General features: G+C 41.5%; 1 protein-coding gene, 1 long non-coding RNA gene and 1 pseudogene across 2 annotated transcripts in view; 2 read left to right on the top strand and 1 right to left on the bottom strand.

Moving 5' to 3' along the window:
- LOC110074783 (meckelin) overlaps positions 1-24353 on the top strand; it is a 52656-nt gene that overhangs the window by 10087 nt on the left and 18216 nt on the right. The window contains exons 12-19 of the mRNA XM_072999112.2: positions 3214-3373; positions 4664-4787; positions 5407-5512; positions 14950-15006; positions 15203-15301; positions 18600-18698; positions 19362-19448; positions 20602-20701. Coding sequence (XP_072855213.2) covers positions 3214-3373; positions 4664-4787; positions 5407-5512; positions 14950-15006; positions 15203-15301; positions 18600-18698; positions 19362-19448; positions 20602-20701 — 832 coding nt within the window. The remainder of the gene's footprint in view (positions 1-3213; positions 3374-4663; positions 4788-5406; positions 5513-14949; positions 15007-15202; positions 15302-18599; positions 18699-19361; positions 19449-20601; positions 20702-24353) is intronic.
- On the bottom strand, positions 216-20440 carry LOC144589284 (uncharacterized). Its single transcript, XR_013545321.1, has 2 exons — positions 19695-20440; positions 216-1710 (listed from the first exon to the last, which is right to left on the bottom strand). It is a non-coding gene; the product is annotated as an uncharacterized LOC144589284 (long non-coding RNA).
- On the top strand, positions 2180-2334 carry LOC140707083 (U1 spliceosomal RNA; annotated as a pseudogene).

Below are 24353 nucleotides of genomic sequence, written 5' to 3' on the forward strand. Positions count from 1 at the left end.
CTTTCAGTTAACCATTGGTCAGCGGTTAATTATTTTCCATGTTCTTTTATTGACTAGGTGGAGTGAGATTATTGTAATCTCTCACTATGGATGCAATAACTATAGGCAGTGAAACTTTTGAAACAATGCATAATGTGTTGAAACAATGCATAATGTGTTGAGTTATAACACCGAGGGACATTGTGGAACATTCTGTAATGCCAAATATGAGTGTCATTTATTTATTTATTTATTTATTTATTTATTTATTTATTTATTTATTTATTTATTTTGAAAAAAATCATACATAAGAAGCAAAGTAATTCATTTATGTTATGTCACAATTGTAAGTCTCTGAGCATTTTTGAATGTATGGTTTAGAACATGATTTGTCAAGATTTCACAGGTAGTGGTAAACTGAATGGGTTGCAATAAAAATGCTCAGCATAAGATGCTTCTAACTGTTGGGAAGAGATCATGGTAGATAACCCGGCTGTGCAACAGGTATGCAGAAGGCAAATTCTTCAGTTAGGTTCATTAGGAAAGTGAGAAAAAAGAAAACTCATTGTCATAATGTCATGTAAATCCATTCTGCACTCACATTTGGAATACTGTATTCAGTTTTCTTTCCCACATATCAAAAATTATATTGTAAAGCTGAGAAACTTACATAATAGCTCAATCAAAATACCGTATTTTTTGCTCCATAAGACACACCTGACCTTAAGACGCACCTAATTTTTAGAGGGGGAACATGGAAAATATATTCTGAACCAAATAGTGTAATAAAATATTTAATAAACTATAACAGAATAACATTTGATCCATGTAAAGTGAACAGCAGTCAACAGTGGCATTAATATAGACCATTATCAGCCAGTGATAAGACCTATACCACTCTACCTATATTTTACATTCCCTTTCATCCACATCCTCCCCATGCTTATAGAAATGTTTCAATGACAGATGAGATTGTTGTGCAACTCTGCCCAGCTACAGCTCAAGCCTATATTAAGTTAGAAATGGTTTGTCTGATTTGGCACTGCATTGAGTGGTCCCTTTTAGTTGTGTGGAGGATAAATAGTGGAATGAAACTATTTAACAGCTGGTTTTCCTTATTTACTTTAGGTTATGCAAAAGAACAGCAACACAAAGCTTAACCTGATTCCATTCACCAGCAGTAGCACATGCTCAGCATAAGACCAAATCTCCATTTTCTGACATAATTGAACGTTTATAGCATGCAAGGCACAACAGGTTAGGCCACACAAAGCCATGAACAATGTTCTTGATGAGCCAAAAAAACTGAATACAAACTATAGTAGCTGAAATCAGGAAGCAGGTACTGCAATCCAGTTAGAAGTCACGAGGCACAGTTAGTTTCCTTGCTGCAACACCCTTTGCAAATACATTCTCTATTAGATGCCCAGAACTAGTTGAAAGGTTTGCAAGTTGAATCCAAATTTCCCATAGAAATGCATTGAAAATTAATTAATGCATTTTTATGGGGGGGGTCAGAAACTTTAAAAAGCTTAAAAGAAAGTCACTTACCAGGTAGTGTAGACTGAGCCTTGCTCTTCACAGTGCCTTGGTAGACCCCAGAACAGCCAAAAAAGAGCCCCAAACAGCTAAAAGGCAGCCGGCAGCCATTTTGTGCTCTTCTCCGCTCCTGCTCCTGTCCCCTCCTCACCTGACAGCTGATCGGCGCTGGTCTGAACACTTCCTAGGCAGCTTTAAAAGCAAGTATGCACGTTTCTACACAAGCAGGTTTCAACTCAAGTGGAGCACTTTTTTCTCCCAAGCACTAACCCCAAACAAACAGCTTTTAAACTAAATTTTACATTTTAAAACGACTATACCAGGCAGTCCCAGGTCTCTCTCCCAGCTCTCTAACTGCTTGGACCAGCAAGGAAGCAGACAAGCAGCCTCTTCACTAACTGAAAGTTTGAATTTCCCCGCTTTCCCTGCCTTCCCCGCATATTATCTGTGCTAATATCTGTGCACTGGAGGATTGTGGGAGAAACATCCAGCCCCTGATAGGGGTCCTGTGGGGCACCCCAAAACACTAAGTAGCTCTCTTGGCCTCTTTCGGGACTGGGGCCGTGCAGCCCTGTTCTGATCAGAAAGTGCAGCTGGGGGGGTCACCATGCCTTTGGGGGACAGGGAACAGAAAGAGGCAGGAGGTTCAGAGGCCATTCCAACTCATACCTGGCAGAGGAGATACCATGATCATCAAAGTGGTTTTCCTAGGGTGAGGCTCATCTATTGCACTTTGGATGTGCTGACCCCTGTGATTTCCCCAAATATGGGAAAATCAACTGCCTAAGTGGGGGACTGTGTTTGTGGTTTCCCCTGGTTTTTCTAGAATTACTCTTTCCCCTTTTGTCCTTGTCTGTTTTCACTGCCTGCTGCCATAGGCCTGTTGGCCTTGCTGGTTTTCCAGGTGGGCTCCAGGAAGCAGATCCTAGAAAGCCAGCAGTGCAGAATGGTGAGGTCCAAACAGCAAGCAGTCTCTGGTGCTAGTTCAGAGACCTCCCAGCATGGCAGTGGGGGGGCTTCATGGTGGTGGTGGTTGAGCCCCTTTTTTACTGTATTCGTTCGATAAGACGCACATACTTTCTCCCCCACTATTTGGGGGGGGAGTGCATCTTATGGAGCAAAAAATACGGTAATCAGAAGCTAAAGCAGTTTCCCTAGGATGAATTAACTATTAGTAAGGGGAACACGGCCATGGAGGAAAAATTCATGTCCCTCTTTTTTAATTTCAACTGGCTAAATAGTTCAGTGGTTTAGATACATGGTTGCAGAGACAGAGGCTGGGAGTTTGATTCTCCAGTGTGCCTGTTGAGACTACAACCAGCCTGTGTGACCTTAGGCAAGCTGCAGAGCCCCCAGAAGAAGGGAAATGGTAAACCACTTCTGAATAGTCTCTTCCTGGAAAAGCCTGAAATGGGCCAGCATAAATCAGAAATCATTGATTGGCACATGATGATTATTCTTTCTTCTTCTTTTAATTCCAGAAGGCAGGGTGGTACAGTTAAACTGAGTGGCATGGGGTTAGAAAAGGATAGACAGAAGGAAGTACTCTTTCACATAGCCTACAATTGCCCTGCTAGCAGGTTTATTTTAAAAAGCATATATTAGACATTAAAGGGAGGGAACTTAAAACTTATGAATTTTTCAGATGTATTATTGTTTTGCTCTTATTTCATTTTAACTGTATGCTTTTTTTAGTGTAAAATGGCTGTTTCCAAGATTTTAAAGGACTATTCCCATCCAATTTTTTATGATGTGTTCCTTGAATATTATGATGAAGAAGATGGAAAACAGTATCTTTGGGCAGTGCCAGTCTTAAACTTAAACCTTCAATATAATGAAGTGTTTGTGAACCAAGGTAAGGATTGTCTGATTCTGTAAGCAGTGAGTTGACTTTGGTAATACATCTTTGGTTAAATGTAAATTTCAACTACTGTATATGGTAATCTGCAGCTGTTGTTGCAGTTTGTAATTGCATTTATGATCTCATACCACTCTTCCTTTCTGTGCTTTGTTCAAAACATAGCACTAAGCTAAGTGCTAAGTTTCTTAAATGAGTCTCAGACTTGTGTATTTTCCACATCCCTTCTTCTGTTCAGGCAGAGCCATGGGGAGGAAAAGGTAGACATTGGTTTGATTTTATGTAGCTGAATTTAGTGTAAAAATGTGAACTAACGATTAAGCTGTTGTTTATATGAAACAAGCTAGCTTCATCAGCCATACTTTAAAATTGGTCTGTTTCAGCAAACCATAGTTCTTGTTGACCTGCTTTGGACCTAACACTAATCTCCACTTAGTTAGAAACACAAATGGAAGCATTGGCTGAACTCCTGTTGCATAGCTATGCAGGCATAACTTGACATTATGCCTGTGGTGGCAACAATAGCACCAAGGTGGAAGTGCTATCTACAAAGCATTGTGCAATTTGGTCATGACAGGAACTGTGTGACTTATTGCACAATCAAAATACACGATCTGTGTTGCCTGGGCATAAAGGTAAAGGTTCCCCTTGACAATTTTTGTCCAGTCGTGTTCAACTCTAGGGGGCGGTGCTCATCCCCGTTTCCAAGCCATAGGGCCAGCGTTTTGTCCGAAGACAATCTTCCGTGGTCACATGGCCAGTGCAACTTAGACACGGAATGCTGTTACCTTCCCACTGAGGTGGTCCCTATTTATCTACTTGAATTTACATGCTTTCGATGCGCTAGGTTGGCAGGCATAATGCCTGGCAAAGTTATGTCTGTGTAACCTTACTGTATGCAGCAGGTAACTGGTGTCCAGCCATTGAGTCTTCTTCCAGCCACTGAAGAGAAGGAGGCACACATGAGTCCAAGGCTCACTGCAATCCCGAATTGTCACTTACCATCACTTCCTTTGACCTTATTGGCTTTAGGGAAAATCAGAAATGTACATGATTTGAGGAAGTGTTGGATTTTGAAATGGGTATGAAAACTGCAACAGATCATTTTTATAGTAATCCAAGGAAAGTTTCTCTGAAAACTTGTCCTATTTTTTAATGATACAAAACAAAGGTAAGTACTGCACTACCAAAATAATTTATGCCTCTTTATTTTTTTTAATTTCTCTTTTCTATTTTTATATTAAAGCATTTCTTAATTATTGCAATTTTGTACCTTATTTTTAAAAGGCAGCAATATGAACAACTGGCTTTTGACACGTCGGATGTTTTTGGTGGATACTTTAAGTGGGCGAGAAAATGACTTAGGAAGCCAACCAAGAGTAATACGTGTTGCTAGTGACATAGCTATAAGGTGAGTAGACATGGTTGAACAATGTACTCCCTCAATTCTTATTGCTAATTATAATTTTGACATTAATGTAATCCAACATCTTGTTGATCGTGAGGGGAAATCAAAATAGAGAAAGTTAGGTACTGTACTTACTAACAGCTTGCGTACAGGACTGCTCAGAAGTAACTCCCTATGAGTTTAATGCGACTTACTCCCAGGTAAATGTATAAATAATTGTACTCTAAAAATAGTGTATGGAATAGTTAATTTCTCATATTTGGATTAATGCCATTCAGCAATATGTAATGTATACTACCTTACTTATAAAACGTATTTAATAATAATAATATATAAATCGAGAAGAGCTGAAATTTGCTCTCCAGTAGCTGTTACTCCTGAAGAGGCAATCTGCTTTTAAGTTGATCAACAGACTGTTTTTTCTAGAGTGGGACACAAGTTCAAAAGAACTTCCACCCATTTGTGATTCATTGTAGAAAATCTTGGATCATAAAGCAGACTGAAACTAATATCCTGCTTGACTTGCTCTGAATGCCAGTAGGTTTTTAAAACCAGCTCTGCTATTTATTCTTCTAATCACCTTTATTTTCCAGCTAACATTCAGTTATGTATCTGTTTTCAGCATTCGTCTTGTGCCTGGCACTCAGAGAGGAGCCATCTACCCCCCTCTGATGACAATTGCCTATAGTGATATCCTGGTCCAAAATCCCAGTACTGACAGTGTGGCGGTGAGCTCCTATCTTGTTGCTGCATTAACTGAACGGCAGGACCAATGTTGTATTAATTATACAAATGTTACAGTTTTAAAAATACCAAAAAGATATATTTTCAGATTAGTCTACACTGCAGAAATACGAGCCCTTACCTAGTGATTAACCTTGCTTATATAATGTCAGTTCATAAGGCTGTAACTTTCTACAGGAATTTTTAAAAAACTTTTGGCAAAATTACAAAAAGGCACCATCTACCCCCTCTCTGATGACAATTGCCTATAGTCACATCCTGGGGTGGGAGGGAACCGTGGCTCCTTAAGAGGCCAGGCGGCTTTGCTTTCAGTTTTATTTTTGCTGGAGACATTCAAAAGAAAGGCATTCAAAATACAAGCTTCATGACCCACAGGCATGCAGGTAAAAAAGCAACCCAAGTCTGAGGATATAAATCAGTGATTCCCAATCCCAATACAGTGGTGCCCCGCATAGCGACGATAATCCATTCCAGATAAATCGTCACTATCCGGAAACGTCGCTATGTGGGGAGGGGGAACTCACCGCTAAGCAGGACTCCTCCATAGGGCAGGGCGCAAAAACAGAGCGGGCGGCCATTTTTTCTTCTGGCGGCCATTTTGGAACCACCGATCAGCTGTTTTTAGAACATCGCAATGCGATGATCGGTAAGCGAAATGCTTACCGATCATCGCAATGTGAGGTTTTGCTTATGTAAACATCGCAATGCGATCGCTTTTGCGATTGCAAAAACGACATCGCTGTGCAGATTTGTCGTTAAACAGTGTGCTCGCTATGCGAGTCACCACTGTAAATTGCAAGGCTATAGTCCAGTCATGCTGACTGGTGAAATTTTTGACTGGTGAGACATTCTAAAAATTTTCAAGCCCTGCCTATAGTGATACATTTATTCATTTGTTATATTAAAGCAGTGGTCAGGGAACATGGGTAAATTACCCCAAATGGGATAAAAATGAAAATCCTGGGGGTAATGAGCCTAGTGCTACCCCCCCCACTCCCACCCCCTGCAGCCAAACCTCAAACTGGAAGCCACCTCTGCCTCCTTCCTTGGTTACGGCACTTGTAAATCCTCCCTTCTTTTAGAGATCGGAGATAAGGCTGCTTGATTGGTTACAGCTGTAGAACAGCCCCAGGCAATCAATCTGGCTTGTGAATGACTGCTTCCGCTGGAGGTGACTGCAAGCAGGAGGAGGGAAAGCTCCAGTTAAGGAGGGAAGGAAGGTGTGAGAGAGCAAAGGGTGACTTCATCAGCTTGTTTTAATGTATGTAAAAAATTGAGAAAGGGAGGGAGGGAGGGTGGGTGTAAGAGAGAAAGAGACTGACTCAAAACTGAAAAAAGGAACAGGCAAGAAGGACAAAATGCTTGAATTAAGGGAGGAAAGGGTGGCTTCATCAAGCTTGTTTAAATGTAATAAGAGGAAATGGGCATACTGAACAGAAGCAACTAATTGTTGAAAATTGAGGGAGGAAGAGTTTGTGTATGTGCGCGCGTATGAGAGAGAGAGAGACACACAGAGACTTGACTCTTTCATAAAACCATGAAAAAAGGAACCGTCTAAATTTTAATCTCCACTGCATTTAGCTCTGCAGTTTCTGCTAACAGCAGAAGTCTGAAGTGTATAGCAATCACGTTTCTCTATTTCTCATGCCCAAAGCAGATAAGAGTATCATAGTTTATTCCCAAAATCTGAAGCCCAGTCTTTCTGCTCCTGGTCCTACTTGGACTGCAGCACCAAACAAAATACTGTGGGTTTCTTTATTGAGTCAATCCATCTCATGTGCAGTCTTCCTCTTTTCCTCCTGCATTGAACTTTTTCCTGCATTGCTGCCTTTTCCAGTGAGCTTGTCTTCTTATGATGCCACTGTTGTACAGTACCCTTTGTTTGGTTATTTTAGCTTCTAGTGAAAGTTGACACTTAATTTGCTTTACTTATCTTTCTGACAAGCCATAATAGGTTTGTCATCGCTTTCCTCCCAAGAATCAGGCCTCTTTTAATTTCGGGGCTGCTGTCATGATCTGCAGTGATCATGGAGCCCAAGAAAGTAAAATCTGTCACTGCCTCCATATCTTCCCCTTCTATTTGCCAGGAGGTGATGGGACCAGTGGCCATAATCTTAGTTTTCTTGATGTTGAGCTTCAGACCATTTTTTTGCACTCTCCTCTTTGACCCTCATTAAGAGGTTCTTTAATTCCTCCTCACTTTCTGCCATCAGAGTGGTATCATCTGCATATCTGAGGTTGTTGATAATTCTTTCAGCAATCTTAATTCTGGTTTGGGATTCATCCAGTCCTGCCTTTTGCATGATGTATTCTGCACATAAGTTAAATAAGCAGGGGAACAATATACTGTACAGCCTTTTCGTACTCCTTTCCCAATTTTGAACCAAATACTTGTTCCATATCCAGTTCTAACTGTTGCTTCCTGTCCCACATATAGATTTCTCAGGAGGTAGATAAGGTGGTCAGGCACTCCCATTTCTTTAAGAACTTGCCATAGTTCGCTGTGGTCTACACAGTCAAAGGCTTTGCGTAGTCAATGAAGCAGAAGTAGATGTTTTTCTGGAACTCTCTGGCTTTCTCCAGTGCATGCCCCTTCAAAATCCAGCTTGTACTTCAGGGAGTTCTCGGTCCACATACTGCTGAAGCCTACCTTGTAGGATTTTGAGCATAATCTTGCTAGCGTGTGAAATGAGTGCAATTGTAAGGTAGTCGGAACATTCTTTGTCACCGCCGTTTTTTGGGATTGGGATGTAGACTAATCTTTTCTAATCCTCTGGCCACTGCTGAGTTTTCCATTGATGATGATGAAAAAATAGTGCAGTGGTTGTTTGATATTCGGCTGTGGCACCAAGATGGGTGACATGAACTTTAGCCTGGTTCCTTTTTGCACACGATAAACAGAAAGATTAAAGTGGTAGGAAACCCACCCACCCCCTGCGTTGGCTGTCTCTAGCAAGCACGTCATTGCTAGCACCACTCTGGCAGCCATTGCTGATGATTAAATCCTCTGCAAGCTATCAAAAATTTAATGCAACTTGCTAGGCACATTGGACACCTTACTACTGTCTGTACCACCCCACGCAATGTGTTCCAGCAAAAATAGTGCACATCTTTATTAAATTTGGTGCATCCTGCTAGTTCAGTACATAGCCTGGCAGCCATTGATACTGATGATATATCCTGCTAGTTGGGTGTACAGCCTGTGTAGATTCAATAATATTTTGAATTCAAATTATGTAGTATTTCCTTCCTTTCAAATCAAGGAATGTCAGCGTATATAAATTTTTGGGGAGTAAAAGGTAAAAAAGTTCCTTGACCCCTGTATTAAAGTGATGCCTGTATTATAGTACTAAGAGAGAGCTGAATCCCAACATCATTATGAAATTTTTAAAAAGAGGTCATTTTTCAGATATGCATATGTGAAGAAAATTCTGAATGCAAAGAACAAGTAGGTGTGAATAAACGCTAAGAACTAGGCTGGGTCTATCTTGCCAGTGACTGTAAGACTGATACCGTGTTTCCACGAAAATAAGACCAGATCTTATATTAATTTTTGCTCCAAAAAACATATTAGGGCTTATTTTCAAGGGATGGTGTATTTTTTCATGTACAGTGGTGCCCCGCACCACGACGATAATCCATTCCCCCTGAAATCGCTGTTAAGCGAAAACATCGTCCAGCGAAAACAGTTTCCCCATTGGAATGCATTGAAACCCATTTAATGTGTTCCAATGGGGAAATTACCTCGTTGTCCAGCGAAGATCGCCCATAGGGGAAGCCATTTTCCGAGCGCCAATCAGCTGTTAAAATGCCTGTCCTGCGAAGCATGGGTCCGGAAAACACAGGGCAGCGATTTTGCGGAGCCGGAAAACATCGTCGTCTTGCGAACAGTTTGCAAAGCACAGACCTAATCGTTGTCAAATGAAAATCTCCCATAGTGATCGCAAAAAAGTCACCGTCCTGTGAATTCGTCGTACAGCGGTGTCATTGTCTAGCAAGGTACCACTGTACAACAATCTACATTTATTCAAATACAGCCATGTCATCTTCTTCTGGAACATTGTCATTTATCTACAAACCCCGTATTCTGGCCTGAATTTCTTGTGACTCCCTCCAGGGAGTGGGGAGTGTTGGCAGCATGGTGATAATGGCATTAAGTGCCCCAACACAAACTGGCCTCAAACCCCTTCCGCCGCAGGACCAGACGGTTTCTGTCTTGTTTCAGGAACACGCTTGTTGAGGTGGTAGGAGGAAGGGGAAGTATGGATCCCGCTGGGCCGCATGGATGAGATGGAATCAGTCCCAGTTGCTGCACAATAAGTCCCTGGTGGAGGGTGGGGTTTCACTTATTTTGGGGGTAGGACTTATATTATGAGCATCCTGAAAAATCATACTAGGGCTTATTTTCAGGTTAAGTCTTATTTTCAGGGGAACAGAGTAGGAAGCAAGGGTTGGTGTCAGCCAGCAAGGAATGTTAGACATTCCCAGGAGAGGGGGCCATCTTGTTATCAGAAGGTAGGAAGTTAACCCAAGGTTGCTCTGAAACCATCTGGAAAAAGGTGCTGTAAATTGGCCATAACACAAGCTGCATTCCAAGTCGGAATGGGTATGTGCAGAATGACTTGTATTTTGCAGCAATCTGAGAAAACCCAGCAGAGATTGGATGTCATCCAAATGTGAAAAGTATAAGAATAGTTAAGAGCAAAAGTAGAGCCTTGAGTTCCAACCCTTTATTATACTAGTGATATTTGCATCCTGTGAGCCCAAAAACTTGTCTATGTCTATGCTGAGTTTGCCTGAGAAAGTAGAATAGGCGGAGGAGGAGCTTCGTCTTGGTGAAGCTAGCAGCTCTCGGGAATAGCTCCCGGGGAAAGCTAGAACCACTTCGGTCTGGGACCCTTCCAGAAATGGGGGGGGGCAAGGAAGAGTCAGGAGAGACCCTTCTGCAGCAGCTTGTGAGCCACAGAAGTTAGAAAATTGGGCGGCAACTCGATTTGTCTTTCTTCTGGAAATTCACATCAGCACAGACGAAGATGGGCGCCATTTTTGGCAACTAGCCAAAGACAGCTCCGTTCGCCGAGAATAAGAAAACAGAAGCACGGCGAAAGTATACATCAAAGTAAGTGGAAGCCCTTGTTCTATGAAAAACCTCATTAAATGAAGAACAAGTGATTGTGTGCAAATTTATGACCAAATGAGATAAGGAGCGGCATTCTTAGCATTCCAGCTTTATCCAAGCTGAGGTCGGGTTATTTCGAAAGGAACAGCCAGGCAGAAATAGCTCGTGTCTCCATTAAAGGAGGAAAAATAACTCTTGAAGAATCAACTGACGGGCCTTGAAAAAATAATTTCTGCTGCAAACTGTTCACTCTGGATTCCTTTGCCTCTGTGGTTATATATTTTTGGACTGTGTGGGACTCTGCTTTCCGTGAACAATATACTGCCGGGACTCTGCTGGATCTCCCTGTTCGGGGGAGGAGAAGCAAGCCGTTGGAAGTAAAAGGAAGAGCTGTGAACTGGGGGCTATGTGGTTTGAACTGAACTGAGATCTTGACAAATGACATTCTAATAATAGAGTCTTGCCGGGTGAAGGTTAAAACAAACTTGGAGAAGAGAAAAGAAGGGGGGGGGAAAAAGAAGCAACCGGTCTGAAGATATTAGCGACTACAAAGACACTTGAGAGATCTATGTTTTAGATTCCATCTCCTACTTGAATGTACCTGCTATCTTATTGCTAATATGGTATAGTGGTAAGGTGAAATACTAAAAATATTGGATGTGTACTGGGATAAAGGGGTGAGGGAATATTAAGTGAAAATAGTGGGAAATGGAACCTCCCCCTGAGAAAAATACTGATCGGTGGCTAGACTGGAAAACTTCTTTTCAGATGTCATTGTTGCAAAAATTCATGCAGGTAAATTATTATATTGACCAGATGGAAGACGTGATTGGAGGCTCTAGGGGAGGGAAGGTAGCAGAGGTTAAATCACACCAAAAAGAGATTTCAGAACCGGCTGTATTGATGAAGATATCAGATAATATACAAGGGATGGAGGACCACCCAGTAAGAGATGTAGCGATTAAGGCTGAAAAGCAAACTTTGAATGATATTGTTTCCCCTTTTAAAATATGGAAGGAAAAAGAGTCGCAGAAACAAAACAAGTACAGGGAGGAAAGGGGAGGAGAGAGCAGGATTTATATTATTTTGGGTCTGCTGAGTGCATTCTCAAGAAAAAAGGAGGGTGAAAGAGGGGATATATTTCACAAATGGCCCTGGTGTTCTGATGCCGTGGGAATAACATAGATTTAAGCTGTATTACATGTATAAGCCGAAAGCTAAAGAGGTTAATATATAGACAAAATAGTCAAAAGAAGAAGAAGAAGAAAGATGAATCTTTATTGGAATATGAATAGATTAGATGTGTATATACTTGATATGTAAGATTGAATGATTATGCATTTGATGTCTTCTTATTCTCAAACCCTTTTTCCATCCCCCCCACTGCCCTTTGCCTTTTGTATTCCTTCCCCATCACCCAATAGTTTTAAAAATAAAATTAAAAAAAAAAAAGAAAAGAAAGTAGAATAGGCTAGCTAGTTTTCTTACTTTATTTGTGTGGTTGTCTTTACTTTTATTTAGTTTAATTGGTGCTTTTACTGCTTGATGTAATCGGCTTATTATTATTTCTTTCCTTTAATAAATATTAAATTTTCCACATTGTTGTACTTTTCAGAGTATGATGAGAAAGAGGGCAGTCCTAAGTCCTATCTTGGCCACTTGGGTCACCAGCATATATACTACCAGGCTCAGTTGTGTTTTGTTGTTCTTTCTAGGTCTGGTTTGGCTCTGGAAGGAAGGGGGTGTCAGACTTGCTGACCCCTGGGAAGAGGAGCAACTACAGTAAACTTGGGCTTCTAGTATTTAGCTGGGGTTGGCTGGGTTTCTTTAGAACCCCAATATGTGCATGTACACGTGTCCTCACTGGCAGGCCTTCATCATAGCAGGACTAGCATTACCAAAGCTACATAAAAATTTTTTATAGTACAGTGGTGCCTCGCACAACAATGTTAATTGGTTCCAAAAAAAAAAAAACGTTCTGTGAAACATCGTTCTGTGAAACACCATTTCCCATAGGAATGCATTGAAACCCGGTTAATCCGTTCCAATTGGAACGGATTGCCGTCCTTAAGCAAAAATCCCCATAGGAAACATCGTTGAGGGAAACGCGGTTCCCCAATTGAAATGCATTGAAGCCGACTCAATGCATTTGAATGGGTTTGCGAAGTCCCTTTTCGCTCTATTGAACTGTCCGTCCAATGGCTTTCAGTGGAGAAAACAAAAAATCACCAAAAATTAAGGACGCCTCAGAACAACACCAAATTAAGTTTTCATAGGTTTCAGGAGGTGGGCTAACGATAGCAAGCATTTAAAACACTTTTCAAACAGTTTAAGGCACTTTTACAGGAGTGAAAAGGGACATCGTTGTGCGAAAATTCCCCATAGGAAACATCGTTGTGTGAGGCAGCAAATTTTTCATGAAAAGCCATCGTTGTGTGAATTCATCGTTGTATGAGGCACTCGTTGTGCGAGGCACCACTGTATTTTCTTGAAAGTACACCCCATGTTACCTTTGTGAGAAATGTTACATTACAACCAAAAAGGTATAGATACAGTTTTGTTACTGTGCATAGCCTTTCTTCTTTTTGCTTCATTGGCCTTTAATTGATAGTAACAGCTGTGACTTGCGGGAACAAACTCATTTATCAAAGTCTGTGGTTTCCAGGTTACCTTAAGCCCTGACAAATCTTGAGTTAAGAACTGCATAGAAGAAAAGGTATAACAGACCAGAGGTTTGCAAACTTTATTGGTTAGGATATTAAAATTGTCATTTAAAAATTCTTCATGCAATAGTGTATTTTACATTTGCAAATTGCATTGCAATCTTTATTATCCCTGCAACATATAAATTATTCCCTTCTTATAAGTTGAATGCTTATACAGTGGTGCCTCGCTTAACGAGCTCCCCGTTTAACGAAGAATCCGCATAGCGATTTGTTTTTTGCGATCGCAAAACGATCACATTGCGATCTTTTTAATGGCAAAAATCGCTTTGCAATGATCGGTAAGCTGTTTCGCTTACCAGTGTTCACATAGCGATGTTTTAAAAACAGCTGGTCGGCGGTTCCAAAATGGCCGCCGGAAAAAATTGGCCGCCCGCAGTGTTTTTGTACCCATTCCTCGCATACTGGGCAGCGAAAATGGCGGCCGTATGGAGGATTTTCGCATAACGGTGAGTTTTAAGCCCATAGGAATGCATTAAACGGGGTTTAATGCATTCCTATGGGCTTTTTCTTTTCGCATAGCGACAAATCTGGATAGCGTCAATTTTTCCGGAACAGATTATCGTCGCTATGCGGGGCACCACTGTGGATAATTTGGCCAAGGGCACATACTGAGTCTGGCATACAAGGTAAAGGTTCCCCTTGACATTTAGTCCAGTCGTGTCCAACTCTAGGGGGCAGTGCTCATCCCCGTTTCCAACTTGTAGAGCCAGCATTTATCCGAAGACAGCTTCCATGGTCACATGGCCAGCGTGACTAGACACAGAACGCCGTTACCTTCCCACTGAGGTGGTTCCTATTTATCTACAGTGGTCCCTCGACTTACGGAATTAATCTGTATTGGAATGGTGGCTGCAGGTCAAAAAGTCTGTAGGTCCAGGCTCCATTGACCTATAATGCATTGAAAACCGATTAATCCATAACCTCCCGTTTTTGTTCTGTTTTTGTTCCATTTTGGGTTTTTTCCCGGTCTGTAGGTCAATTCTCCAGCTGCAAGTTGAACCTAAATTTTGTGGCCAGAGAAGTCTGTAACTCGAAAAGTCTGTAAGTCGAGGATCCACTGTACTCGCATTTCCATGCTTTCGAAATGCTAGGTTGGCAGGAACTGGGACAAGTGACGGGAGCTCACTCTGTTGCGTGGATTTGATCTTACGACTGCTGGTCTTCCGATTTTGCAGCTCAGAGGTTTCTGTGGTTTAAGCCACAGCGCCACCATGTCCCTTTAGACATACAAAGCCAGTGCTAAAATATTGCAGACTTAGAAGTTCCTAGCAGACTGTAGACATCAACTTGTATTTTCCCTAATCTTTTGTGAGATTCCAATGAGTTTCGATCACAGGCAGGTGGACCATGGGGGCAGGAGACATAAGGACTCCTCTTATGATGTCTGTTGGTGCTTACTGTGCTGCTTAGTCCTTCCAGCAAGTTCTTTAGCAATCTGTAACTTCCATTTAATTTAAGTTTCACCTTATTGTGTATACTACCTTATTGTGTATACTATAATTTAATATCATATGCAGTTTGACACCAAATACCATTTATTTTGTTAATATGTTTTTAAAATCATTTCACTGTTTAGGTTTCTTTCTCTGTCAACTATGAGATGAACCAGTCAGAGGCTCGCATTCAGACTGATGTAAGTTCCCTTTTCCTGTCAAATTCTGGTTCCTTTGGGACTTCTCTGCTGGTTTCTGTTGACAACACAGCACAACTCTTTGCTTGCAATTCTGCACAGGCTTACGTGGGAGTAATATCTGCTGAATACAGGGGGACTTATTTCTGCATAGACATCTGTAAGACTGGAGTATTAAAATGTCTGTGTTCTTCTGTAGATAGCGCTTGGTGTTCTGGGTGGCCTGGCAGTTCTGTGGTCCCTTCTTAAGACTGCTGGATGGAAGAGGCGTATTGGGAGTCCCATGATTGACCTGCAGGTATGAGTGGTTGGAAAGCCTAACTGATACAGTACCTTTTGAACACAGACATCCTGTGTACTTGTGTATTTTATGTTCTATAATATTATAGACCAGGCTTAGTACCAAAGTATTTTAGCTCATTTGTTCAATCCTGATTTCATTTACTTAACAAAAATCCCATCAATTTCAATGGGAATTTGCTAGCACGTGTGCATGATAGGATTGAAGACTAGGGAAATCCAGTGGACCCTTGACTTACGGAATTAATCCGTATTGGAACGGTGGCCGCAGGTCAAAAATTCCATAGGTCGAGGGTCCATTTCCCATAGGAATGCATTGAAAACCCATTAATCCGTAACTGGCCTAAGAAAAAATACCCCCCACCAAAAAAAGAAAATAAATGCAAAAAGCAGCACCATACTGGTCCGAAGGGGTCCCTCGCTGCTGCCAATGCCGCTGCTGAAGCCCACCGAGGGCTTCCCCGCTGCTGCCAGAGGCCTCACGGGGTCCCCAGCTGCCTCCATTGCCACTGCCGAAGCCCTCCAAGGGCTTGTCCGCCGCCATGGGAGGCTTCTCGGAGGTTGGTCGCCGCCGCCAGCACTGGCTTTCCCAGGGTACAGCGGGCCTACCAGGGGAGGGCTTCCCCTAGTAGGCCCGGTCTACCAGGCTTTCCCAGTGGGTAGACCGGACCTACCAGGGGAAGCCCTCCCCTGGTAGGCCCAGTGTACCCTGGGAAAGCCAGTGCCGGTGGGGGGGGGACCTCCGAGATGCCTCCCATGGGGGTGGAGAAGCCCTGGAAGGCATCCGAAGGCATGATTGGTGGCCTACTGACCTGAATGGGGAGGCTGGGAAAGCCTTCCAGTCCATAGGTCAATTCTCCGGCCAGAAGTCGAAGTGAAATTTTGCAGCTGGAGAGGTCTGTAACTTGAAAAGTCCGCAGGTGGAGCCGTGCGTAAGTCAAGGGGCCACTGTAGGTGTATGTAGATTCATATAAGTAGGATCAAACTAACACAGGCAGCCACACCAGTACAATCTATGGAAATATCCTAAGGTTTCACCTATGCACGAGTTAACAAATTTGTAATTCTGCAGTTGTGTGCGTACTCAGCACTCACTGATCTGTGGGCTTGGATATGTGGAAAAGACTCTGAATCTTTTTACAGCAGGAACGAATATTTATTCTTTTCCAATCCTACCTCCACCTTCTACAGGTAGTGTGCAGTTATGGTAATAATTATTTCTCTTGCAGTTTGGAGGAATATAAATCAATTTACATACTAATATCCTAGTACATTGGCTGGTAGTATTATCTCTATGTAATGGGTGCAAGGGATAGGTTATGCAAAGGCATGTCTAGTGTATTAATAGCTGAGGGAAATGGTTTTCACTTATCCTCCCTATTTTGCATAATCTGTCTGCCAGAGACACGCTTCCCGTTGTATGGCTTCTTCTATGCACTTCATGCATATTGTATTGAGAAAGGCATAAGAATATACTGTATTGTGAGTGGTGTAGTTTCATTAACTGGAATGAAGAATTGGCTATTCTTCTCTCTGTATCCAGATGGACATTGTGGATATGTAGCTAACGTATGGGCCACCATCAGACAGGTTGAACAATGAATCTCCTGAGAATAAATACATGTTGTTGGTCAAATACACAGTCTGAATGTTATTGTTAAAAATAAGGGAGAGTCTGCAGGAAACAATTGGTTGTTGTCAACAGTGGTCAGGATTATGAAGCAGGAAGATGAGTCTATTATAGTATACAATATGAAGGAGAGACAGAGGTGAATGGAGCCAATGTTGTGGACAATCTATCTAGGGATGCAGAGATGGAGAAGTGGAAAATAAATAAATTGAAAAGAGGAAGTCGTCTTGTACCAGATCAGGCTTTTGGTCCATCTAGCTTAGTACTGTTTACCATAGCTACAAGTTAGTAACAGATATGTCCGGTAGGATTGCAAACTTGGGTTCAGTCAGACAGAAGTTTTTCTCAGTTCTACTTGGAGGTGCTAGAAAATGAACATGAATGGGGCCTTCTCTGTATTGATTATATTTAGAGTAAGAGCCCCTCCCCATTCAGAGCAAACCCTCTCATTGAGCAAAGTAAGGTGGCTCTCCTAGGCAATGGATGTTGGAGATTCAGAGCACCAGCAAGGTTTTGAAGACCAGATTTGCTTGCCGTACCTAGTCTGTACTACAGTCCTTTGAGCTAACCTATTATCCTCAGCTGCAATTGAAGTTCCTGATGCATTACCAGTATTGAAAGAATATTCTGCTGCCAATCTATTCTGTTTCTGTACACCGAATGAGAAAGAGAGAGTGATACCATCTAATCTTTTCCCTTAGGCAACAAAATATCTTGGGCTGACCCTGCCTGTTCAAGAGACAGACACACATCAGTCTGAAAAAGCAAAACCTTCCTACTGTCCAAGAAAGGCAGGAACCATGTTATCCAAACATTTTTCACCTAGGTCTTGTCATTTTCGGTCCCAGTTCATACTTGCTATTATGCAGGGAATAGTTCATTTCAGTTCTTCTATATGGATACTGTTTATTTGTTTACTTTAGAGAAGCTCAGTGTTCTGTACTAGCCATATTTGTTGATTCGCCTTTACTTTTCCCCATTTTAAAAAGCTCTATGAGGTGTAAGAAGATAGCAACAAGGTAACTATGTAGTCCTACAAGTTAAGCTAGATCCCTACTTGGACTCAGTATATTTTTGTGGGGGAAAGGGATAAACAACAGTTTTCACAATTGCCTCATTTTGCTCTGGAGCTAGGGGAATCCTTTGGAATAGAGTGTGATATGGTACTCTAGGCTTTCAGTGGGAAGAGAGAAGCACTGCCCTGCCACCCTATTCTACTGAGAAGCCTCTGCTTAATCCCAGTTCCTTTGTCAAATGGAATTAGCCCTTCCACTCATGGAAGGGCAAATTAAAGTCTAGCCTATGGTTTTCCATGTGACTTACTTCAAAGCAAGTGTATATAGGACTTCAGACTTAACTGCTAAGGCCCCTGCTCTGTTTCTTTATGTGCACAGTGAAGACTCTTTTGGCCATAGAATGTTTGCGGCTTTGCACAAAATCACAAATTAAAAGAAAAAGTAAGCAGTGACTGTCTATATTTAGTGCCAAATTCAGATACTGAACTGTGGTCCTCCCTCGTCAGCTTTTCTGAAATTCAGCTGTGAAGCTAACTAGATGTCCAGAATCTCTACATCTGTGTAACTATGGTTAGAAGCATTTTTCCTTGTCCCTGTTGGGACGAATTGTTCTGCATTGCATATAATAAATTTATAATCTGGTGTTTTAGACAGTTCTGAAGTTCTTGCTGTTCTACTCTGGAGACCTTGCAAATGTTTTCTTCATCATCACAGTGGGAACAGGGATTTATTGGCTTGTATTCTTCAAAGTAAGTTTCTATTTTCCTCCCTTTTTGCAAGTTAAAACAATAATTATGAGTGATTATATGACGTCTAAATGTTTTTGTGTTTTATTTTCTCTTTTGGCTACTCTCATCAGACTGTAGAGGCAAGTTGTATCTGTAAAATATTGTGCATGTTTATCCTTATAGATACCGTATTTTTCCGTGTATAAGACGCCCCATGTATAAGACAGACACACACCCCCACTTTCTAATCCAAAATTTCTTTCTTTACAAGAAAGTTTGTAATTAAAATGTAGGGGGAAAGCAGAAATCGTTTCCCCCCTCCATTTTCTTTGCAAAACGTGGAGGGGGAAAGCAGGGATCAAAGCACTTTGATCTGTTTTCCCCCCCTTACTTCTGAGTATAAAACGACCCTCAATTTTTCCTTTAATTATTTTAGGAAAAAGTGTTGTTTCATACATGGAAAAAATATGGTATATATTTTGTTCACCTCTCTCTCTGACTGTAAGTGTCCTTGCAGTAGTAAATACAATTAATTAATGTGCTCTGGATCCTACTTTCTTTCATGCTTTTGTAACTTTTACAAAAGCAGCCACTATTTTATAATCAAATACAGACGTTGGTGTAATAGGATTAAACACATAATGTGGTTGCGGTCTGGTATAATGAAGGCCCTTTACTTTGCAGGCACAGCAGTTTGTCTCTGTTCTCTTACCTCTGCCAAGTCAAGAAGATAATTTTGTTTCTTATCTTGGATGTGCTTTTGCTTTAAAGGTAAGCAGATTACCCTTCAGTACTGTAAACATGCTTGTTTTCCAGCCTTGCAGTTGATAACTGCTTAGATGGAAAAAGCTTACCATTAGACAATACTCCAGTTTTGTTGTTCTCTGAAGAAAATCTACATGGTAAACTTTCTGAATTCTTTCTTAGTAAGTTTCACAACACTTCCTTCTAGGTACAACATTTTTAAGCCTTCTCAAAAACATGCTTACAATAACTGGACATACATACAGCACCTACTTCTGGGTTTCTTCAGAGCTGATGGATGCCACACAGCCTCAATCCACCTACCGGTCACTCACCCAGCTATCTGTAGTCTGGGATAACAGAATATTCGTATTAATATTTGCTGTTCATTAAAATAAAAGAAATATAAATACATACTTTACCCATGGAATAAAACTTCAGTAAGAGTATAGAGCCCTGTCTTTTCTGCATGAGGAGCACATGCTATTGCTTAATCACCTGCAATACTGAAGTTCTGACTTATTCATTATGTTCAAAAAGAAGTCAATTCTATCCTTGTGAAGCCTAAAAATCTCAAGTGCCAGCTCTGTGAATGGTTATTAGAAGTCTATCATTTAGCTTTAAAAATGTTAGGAGGAAAATAGAACCACAAAAATCTGCCTCTGGAGAATAGTCTTTGTCTCCTGTTTCTCTCGTTAGAACAATTAGGACTGAGGTGGATTTCCATAGAGCTTGTTTCCCAGTGGAAGGTGAAATTTATTTTCAGTTGCTAACAGAAGAAAAGGATCACAGCGTGCATAGCATTGCAGATTTGCTCAGTTAACATGGTAGCTGTTTCTCTTCATTAGGTCTCTGAATAATTGCCAAAATGGGAAAACTCTTTACAAAACTGCAGAAAAATCTGGGGCAGGGAGGGGGATAAGAGCAAAAAGTGTCTGGATAGCCTCTTCTGATTTTCAGCAGGCAGGCTGGGGATGCTCAGCTAGGGAATACATGTTGCCCACAGCTGCATTTTGACCACCCCAATAAATGAGCTCAAAATATTGGACAGAAATTATCATTTTTATTACTATGGACAGTTCTATGCGTAATTCTAAATTATGCCTGTTTTTAATCAGTTGTCCTCCTTTCCTGAATGTTTATTTAAGTTTATTTTTGTTTCATTAAACAATTTCCTTAGACCCTGCAATTCTTGCATCTGCTTGTTTCCCAATTTACAACTGATATCTTTTTCATTGACTGGGAGCGCCCTAAAGGAAAAGTTCTTAAAGCTGTTGAAGGTATGTGAAAATAACCTTCTTATGTATGTGACATGTCCTTTCAAGGGAAAAGCAACTTTATCATATGCAAACTTGGAGAAAACATATGCTTCACGTTGTTGCTTTTCTGTTTCACTCATTTGGTAAAAAAGACTTTTCTGAAGTACTGTGATGAGAGAGTACTGGTACATTGTTCATTCATAGCTGCCTGAGGACTGTAGAGCTTAAACAAGTTACTGATATCGACTGCTGGCCAGGGAGCCGGGGAGGGGTAAGAAGTCTCCCTCTTTGCCCCCAAGAAAGAACATTACAAGTGAAGATAACTTTCTCACACACACACCCCAGCCAGAAGTACACTGTGCACTAACTACCAGTTGTTCTGAGACTATAAACTTGGGAAGAAGCATAGCTGGGCCTCTGCAGTTGGGCAAAAATACAGTAGTTGCTCTGTCGGTTATGGCTTGGCTCCCAAATGCCTGTTGTAACTTACCCCTTTCTTTTGTTCTGACCAAACCAAACATCATCTTCTATCTTCTCCCTCCATTCTCCTTCTTTCCAGTGTCTTGTCTTCTTTGGCCTGTGCTTTGACTTACAAACTTTCTTTTTATTGACATCAGCTGATTTGGGAGACAATATTTACTTGAAAACAGGAGGAAGATATAAATTCAGAAAGGATAGGGTGGACATCCTCTGCCACACACAGCCTTGAGAAAGTTTCCAGTACAAAGTTTGAAACAAAAATTATGAAGCCAACTGTTCAGATTCTATGTTCAAGGAAGAAAAATGAAGTTGTGTGTATACATACAGGAGTCCCTATCTATAAGTATGGGAAGCGGCCACTTTTGTGGCTTGGCTGCATCACAGGAGGTTGATATGCTTTGAGATTACAACACAGGAAAATTTCAGTACCTCATATGTTCCATCAGTTCCATTTCAAGTCATGGCGTAAAACTATTATTGGACTCACACTAGACCACCCCTACAAAAGAACTAAGTTTCTTCCCATCCTTCCTGCATCCCTCTATGGTGTTTGTGAAACAGCTCCAAGTGAGGTACCAGCAGGTACCCCCTGCCTCTGGATTCAGGCTTGTGTCCTTAAGTTTCCAATTTAAGTCAGTGGAACTTGAGAAAGAGCTCCCCCCTACCCTTTGTATGTACATGACTCTTTGTATTGAATATGAAGCAGCTGCACAACTTTCCCCACCTCATTTACATTTCAGAAACCTCCTGCAATAAGTCTTGTTTGGTCCCTAATGAGAAATATTCGTTTTATTGCATAAACTGCTCACGGGTTTCCGGTCGTGTCAATACATGTTTATTGTTTAACTAATCAAGGCTTTTGATGGCAATATCCTATGTCAACTTTATGAGAGAAGTGAAGATGGTGCAGGATATTGCCATCAAAAGTTTGGATTATTTAAACATGTATTGACATGACTGAAAACCCACGAGCTGTTTATGCAAAGTATTTGTTGTAAAAGACAGATCTCTAACTTGTTTTATTGATGGCCATCTGATAAAGAAAAGTCATATACAGATAGAAATATCCACACATGCTGTTAGCTCTTTATAAAATACTGCATTTGCTCCTAATCTTCCACCAGCCATTTAGTTAAAGCTCACTGTATTCTTGAATTCAGACTTCCAAAGAATAGCAAGGAGAGACAAGAGGGCCTTCTTAAATGAACAATGCAAAGAAATAGAGGAAGATAACAGAAAAGGAAAGACCAGAGATCTGTTCAGGAAAATTGGACATATTAGAGGAACATTTCGCGCAAAGATGAACATGATAAAAGACAAAAATGGGAGGGACCTAACAGAAGCAGAAGACGTCAAGAAGAGGTGGCAAGAATACACAGAGGAATTATATCAGAAAGATGTGGATATCCCGGACAACCCAGACAATGTAGTTGCTGACCTTGAGCCAGACATCCTGGAGAGCGAAGTCAAGTGGGCCTTAGAAAGCCTGGCTAACAACAAGGCCAGTGGAGGTGATGGCATTCCAGTTGAACTATTTAAAATCTTGAAAGATGATGCTGTTAAGGTGCTACATTCAATATGCCAGCAAGTTTGGAAAACTCAACAGTGGCCAGAGGATTGGAAAAGATCAGTCTACATCCCAATCCCAAAGAAAGGCAGTGCCAAAGAATGCTCCAACTACCGTACAATTGCACTCATTTCGCACGCTAGCAAGGTTATGCTCAAAATCCTACAAGGTAGGCTTCAGCAGTATGTGGACCGAGAACTCCCAGAAGTACAAGCTGGATTCCGAAGAGGCAGAGGAACTCGAGACCAAATTGCTAACTTGTGCTGGATTATGGAGAAAGCCAGAGAGTTCCAGAAAAATATCTACTTCTGCTTCATTGACTATGCGAAAGCCTTTGACTGTGTGGACCACAGCAAACTATGGAAAGTTCTTAAAGAAATGGGAGTGCCTGACCACTTTATCTGTCTCCTGAGAAACCTATATGTGGGACAGGAAGCAACAGTTAGAACTGGTCATGGAACAACTGAGTGGTTCAAAATTGGGAAAGGAGTACGGCAAGGCTGTATATTGTCCCCCAGCTTATTTAACTTATATGCAGAATACATCATGCGGAAGGCTGGACTGGAAGAAACCCAAGCCGGAATTAAGATTGCCGGAAGAAATATCAACAACCTCCGATATGCAGATGATACCACTCTGATGGCAGAAAGTGAGGAGGAATTAAAGAACCTTGTAATGAGAGTGAAAGAGGAGAGTGCAAAAAACGGTCTGAAACTCAACATCAAAAAAACTAAGATCATGGCCACTGGTCCCATCACCTCCTGGGAAATAGAAGGGGAAGATATGGAGGCAGTGTCAAATTTTATCTTCCTGGGCTCCATGATCACTGCAGATGGAGACAGCAGCCCTGAAATTAAAAGGCACCTTCTTCTTGGGAGGAAAGCGATGACAAATCTGGACAGCATCTTGAAAAGCAGAGACATCACCTTGCCAACAAAAGTCCGAATAGTCAAAGCTATGGTTTTTCCTGTCGTGATGTATGGAAGTGAGAGCTGGACCATAAAGAAAGCAGACCGCCGAAGAATTGATGCCTTTGAATTGTGGTGCTGGAGGAGGCTCTTGAGAATCCCCTGGACTGCAAGGAGAACAAACCTATCAGTTCTAAAGGAAATCAACCCTGAGTGCTCACTGGAAGGACAGATCCTGAAGCTGAGGCTCCAGTACTTTGGCCATCTAATGAGAAGAAAAGACTCCCTGGAAAAGACCCTGATGTTGGGAAAGTGTGATGGCAAGAGGAGAAGGGGACGACCGAGGATGAGATGGCTGGACAATGTCTGCGAAGCAACCAACATGAACCTGACACAACTCCGGGAGGCAGTAGAAGACAGGAGGGCCTGGCGTGCTCTGGTCCATGGGGTCACGAAGAGTCGGACACGACTAAACGACTAAACACACACACACTGTATTCTTATTTGTCTAGCAGTCTTCAACCTACAGACTGAGAAAACATCGCTGCCTATTCCAAAGAACAGTTTCCCGAGTAGTCAGGGGAATGTGTGGGAAAATTGATCAAGGAGCATCAGATGGGAAAATCAAAAGGACAGATGTAAAATAAATCATTGAGGTCACTTTGTTTGGGTATATGTTTTGAAGAAATAAATAAGAAAGTAAGAGAATCAAAGTTCA

This window comes from Pogona vitticeps, chromosome 4, assembly GCF_051106095.1.
Source record: "Pogona vitticeps strain Pit_001003342236 chromosome 4, PviZW2.1, whole genome shotgun sequence".
In the NCBI taxonomy this organism is placed as follows: Eukaryota; Metazoa; Chordata; class Lepidosauria; order Squamata; family Agamidae; genus Pogona; species Pogona vitticeps.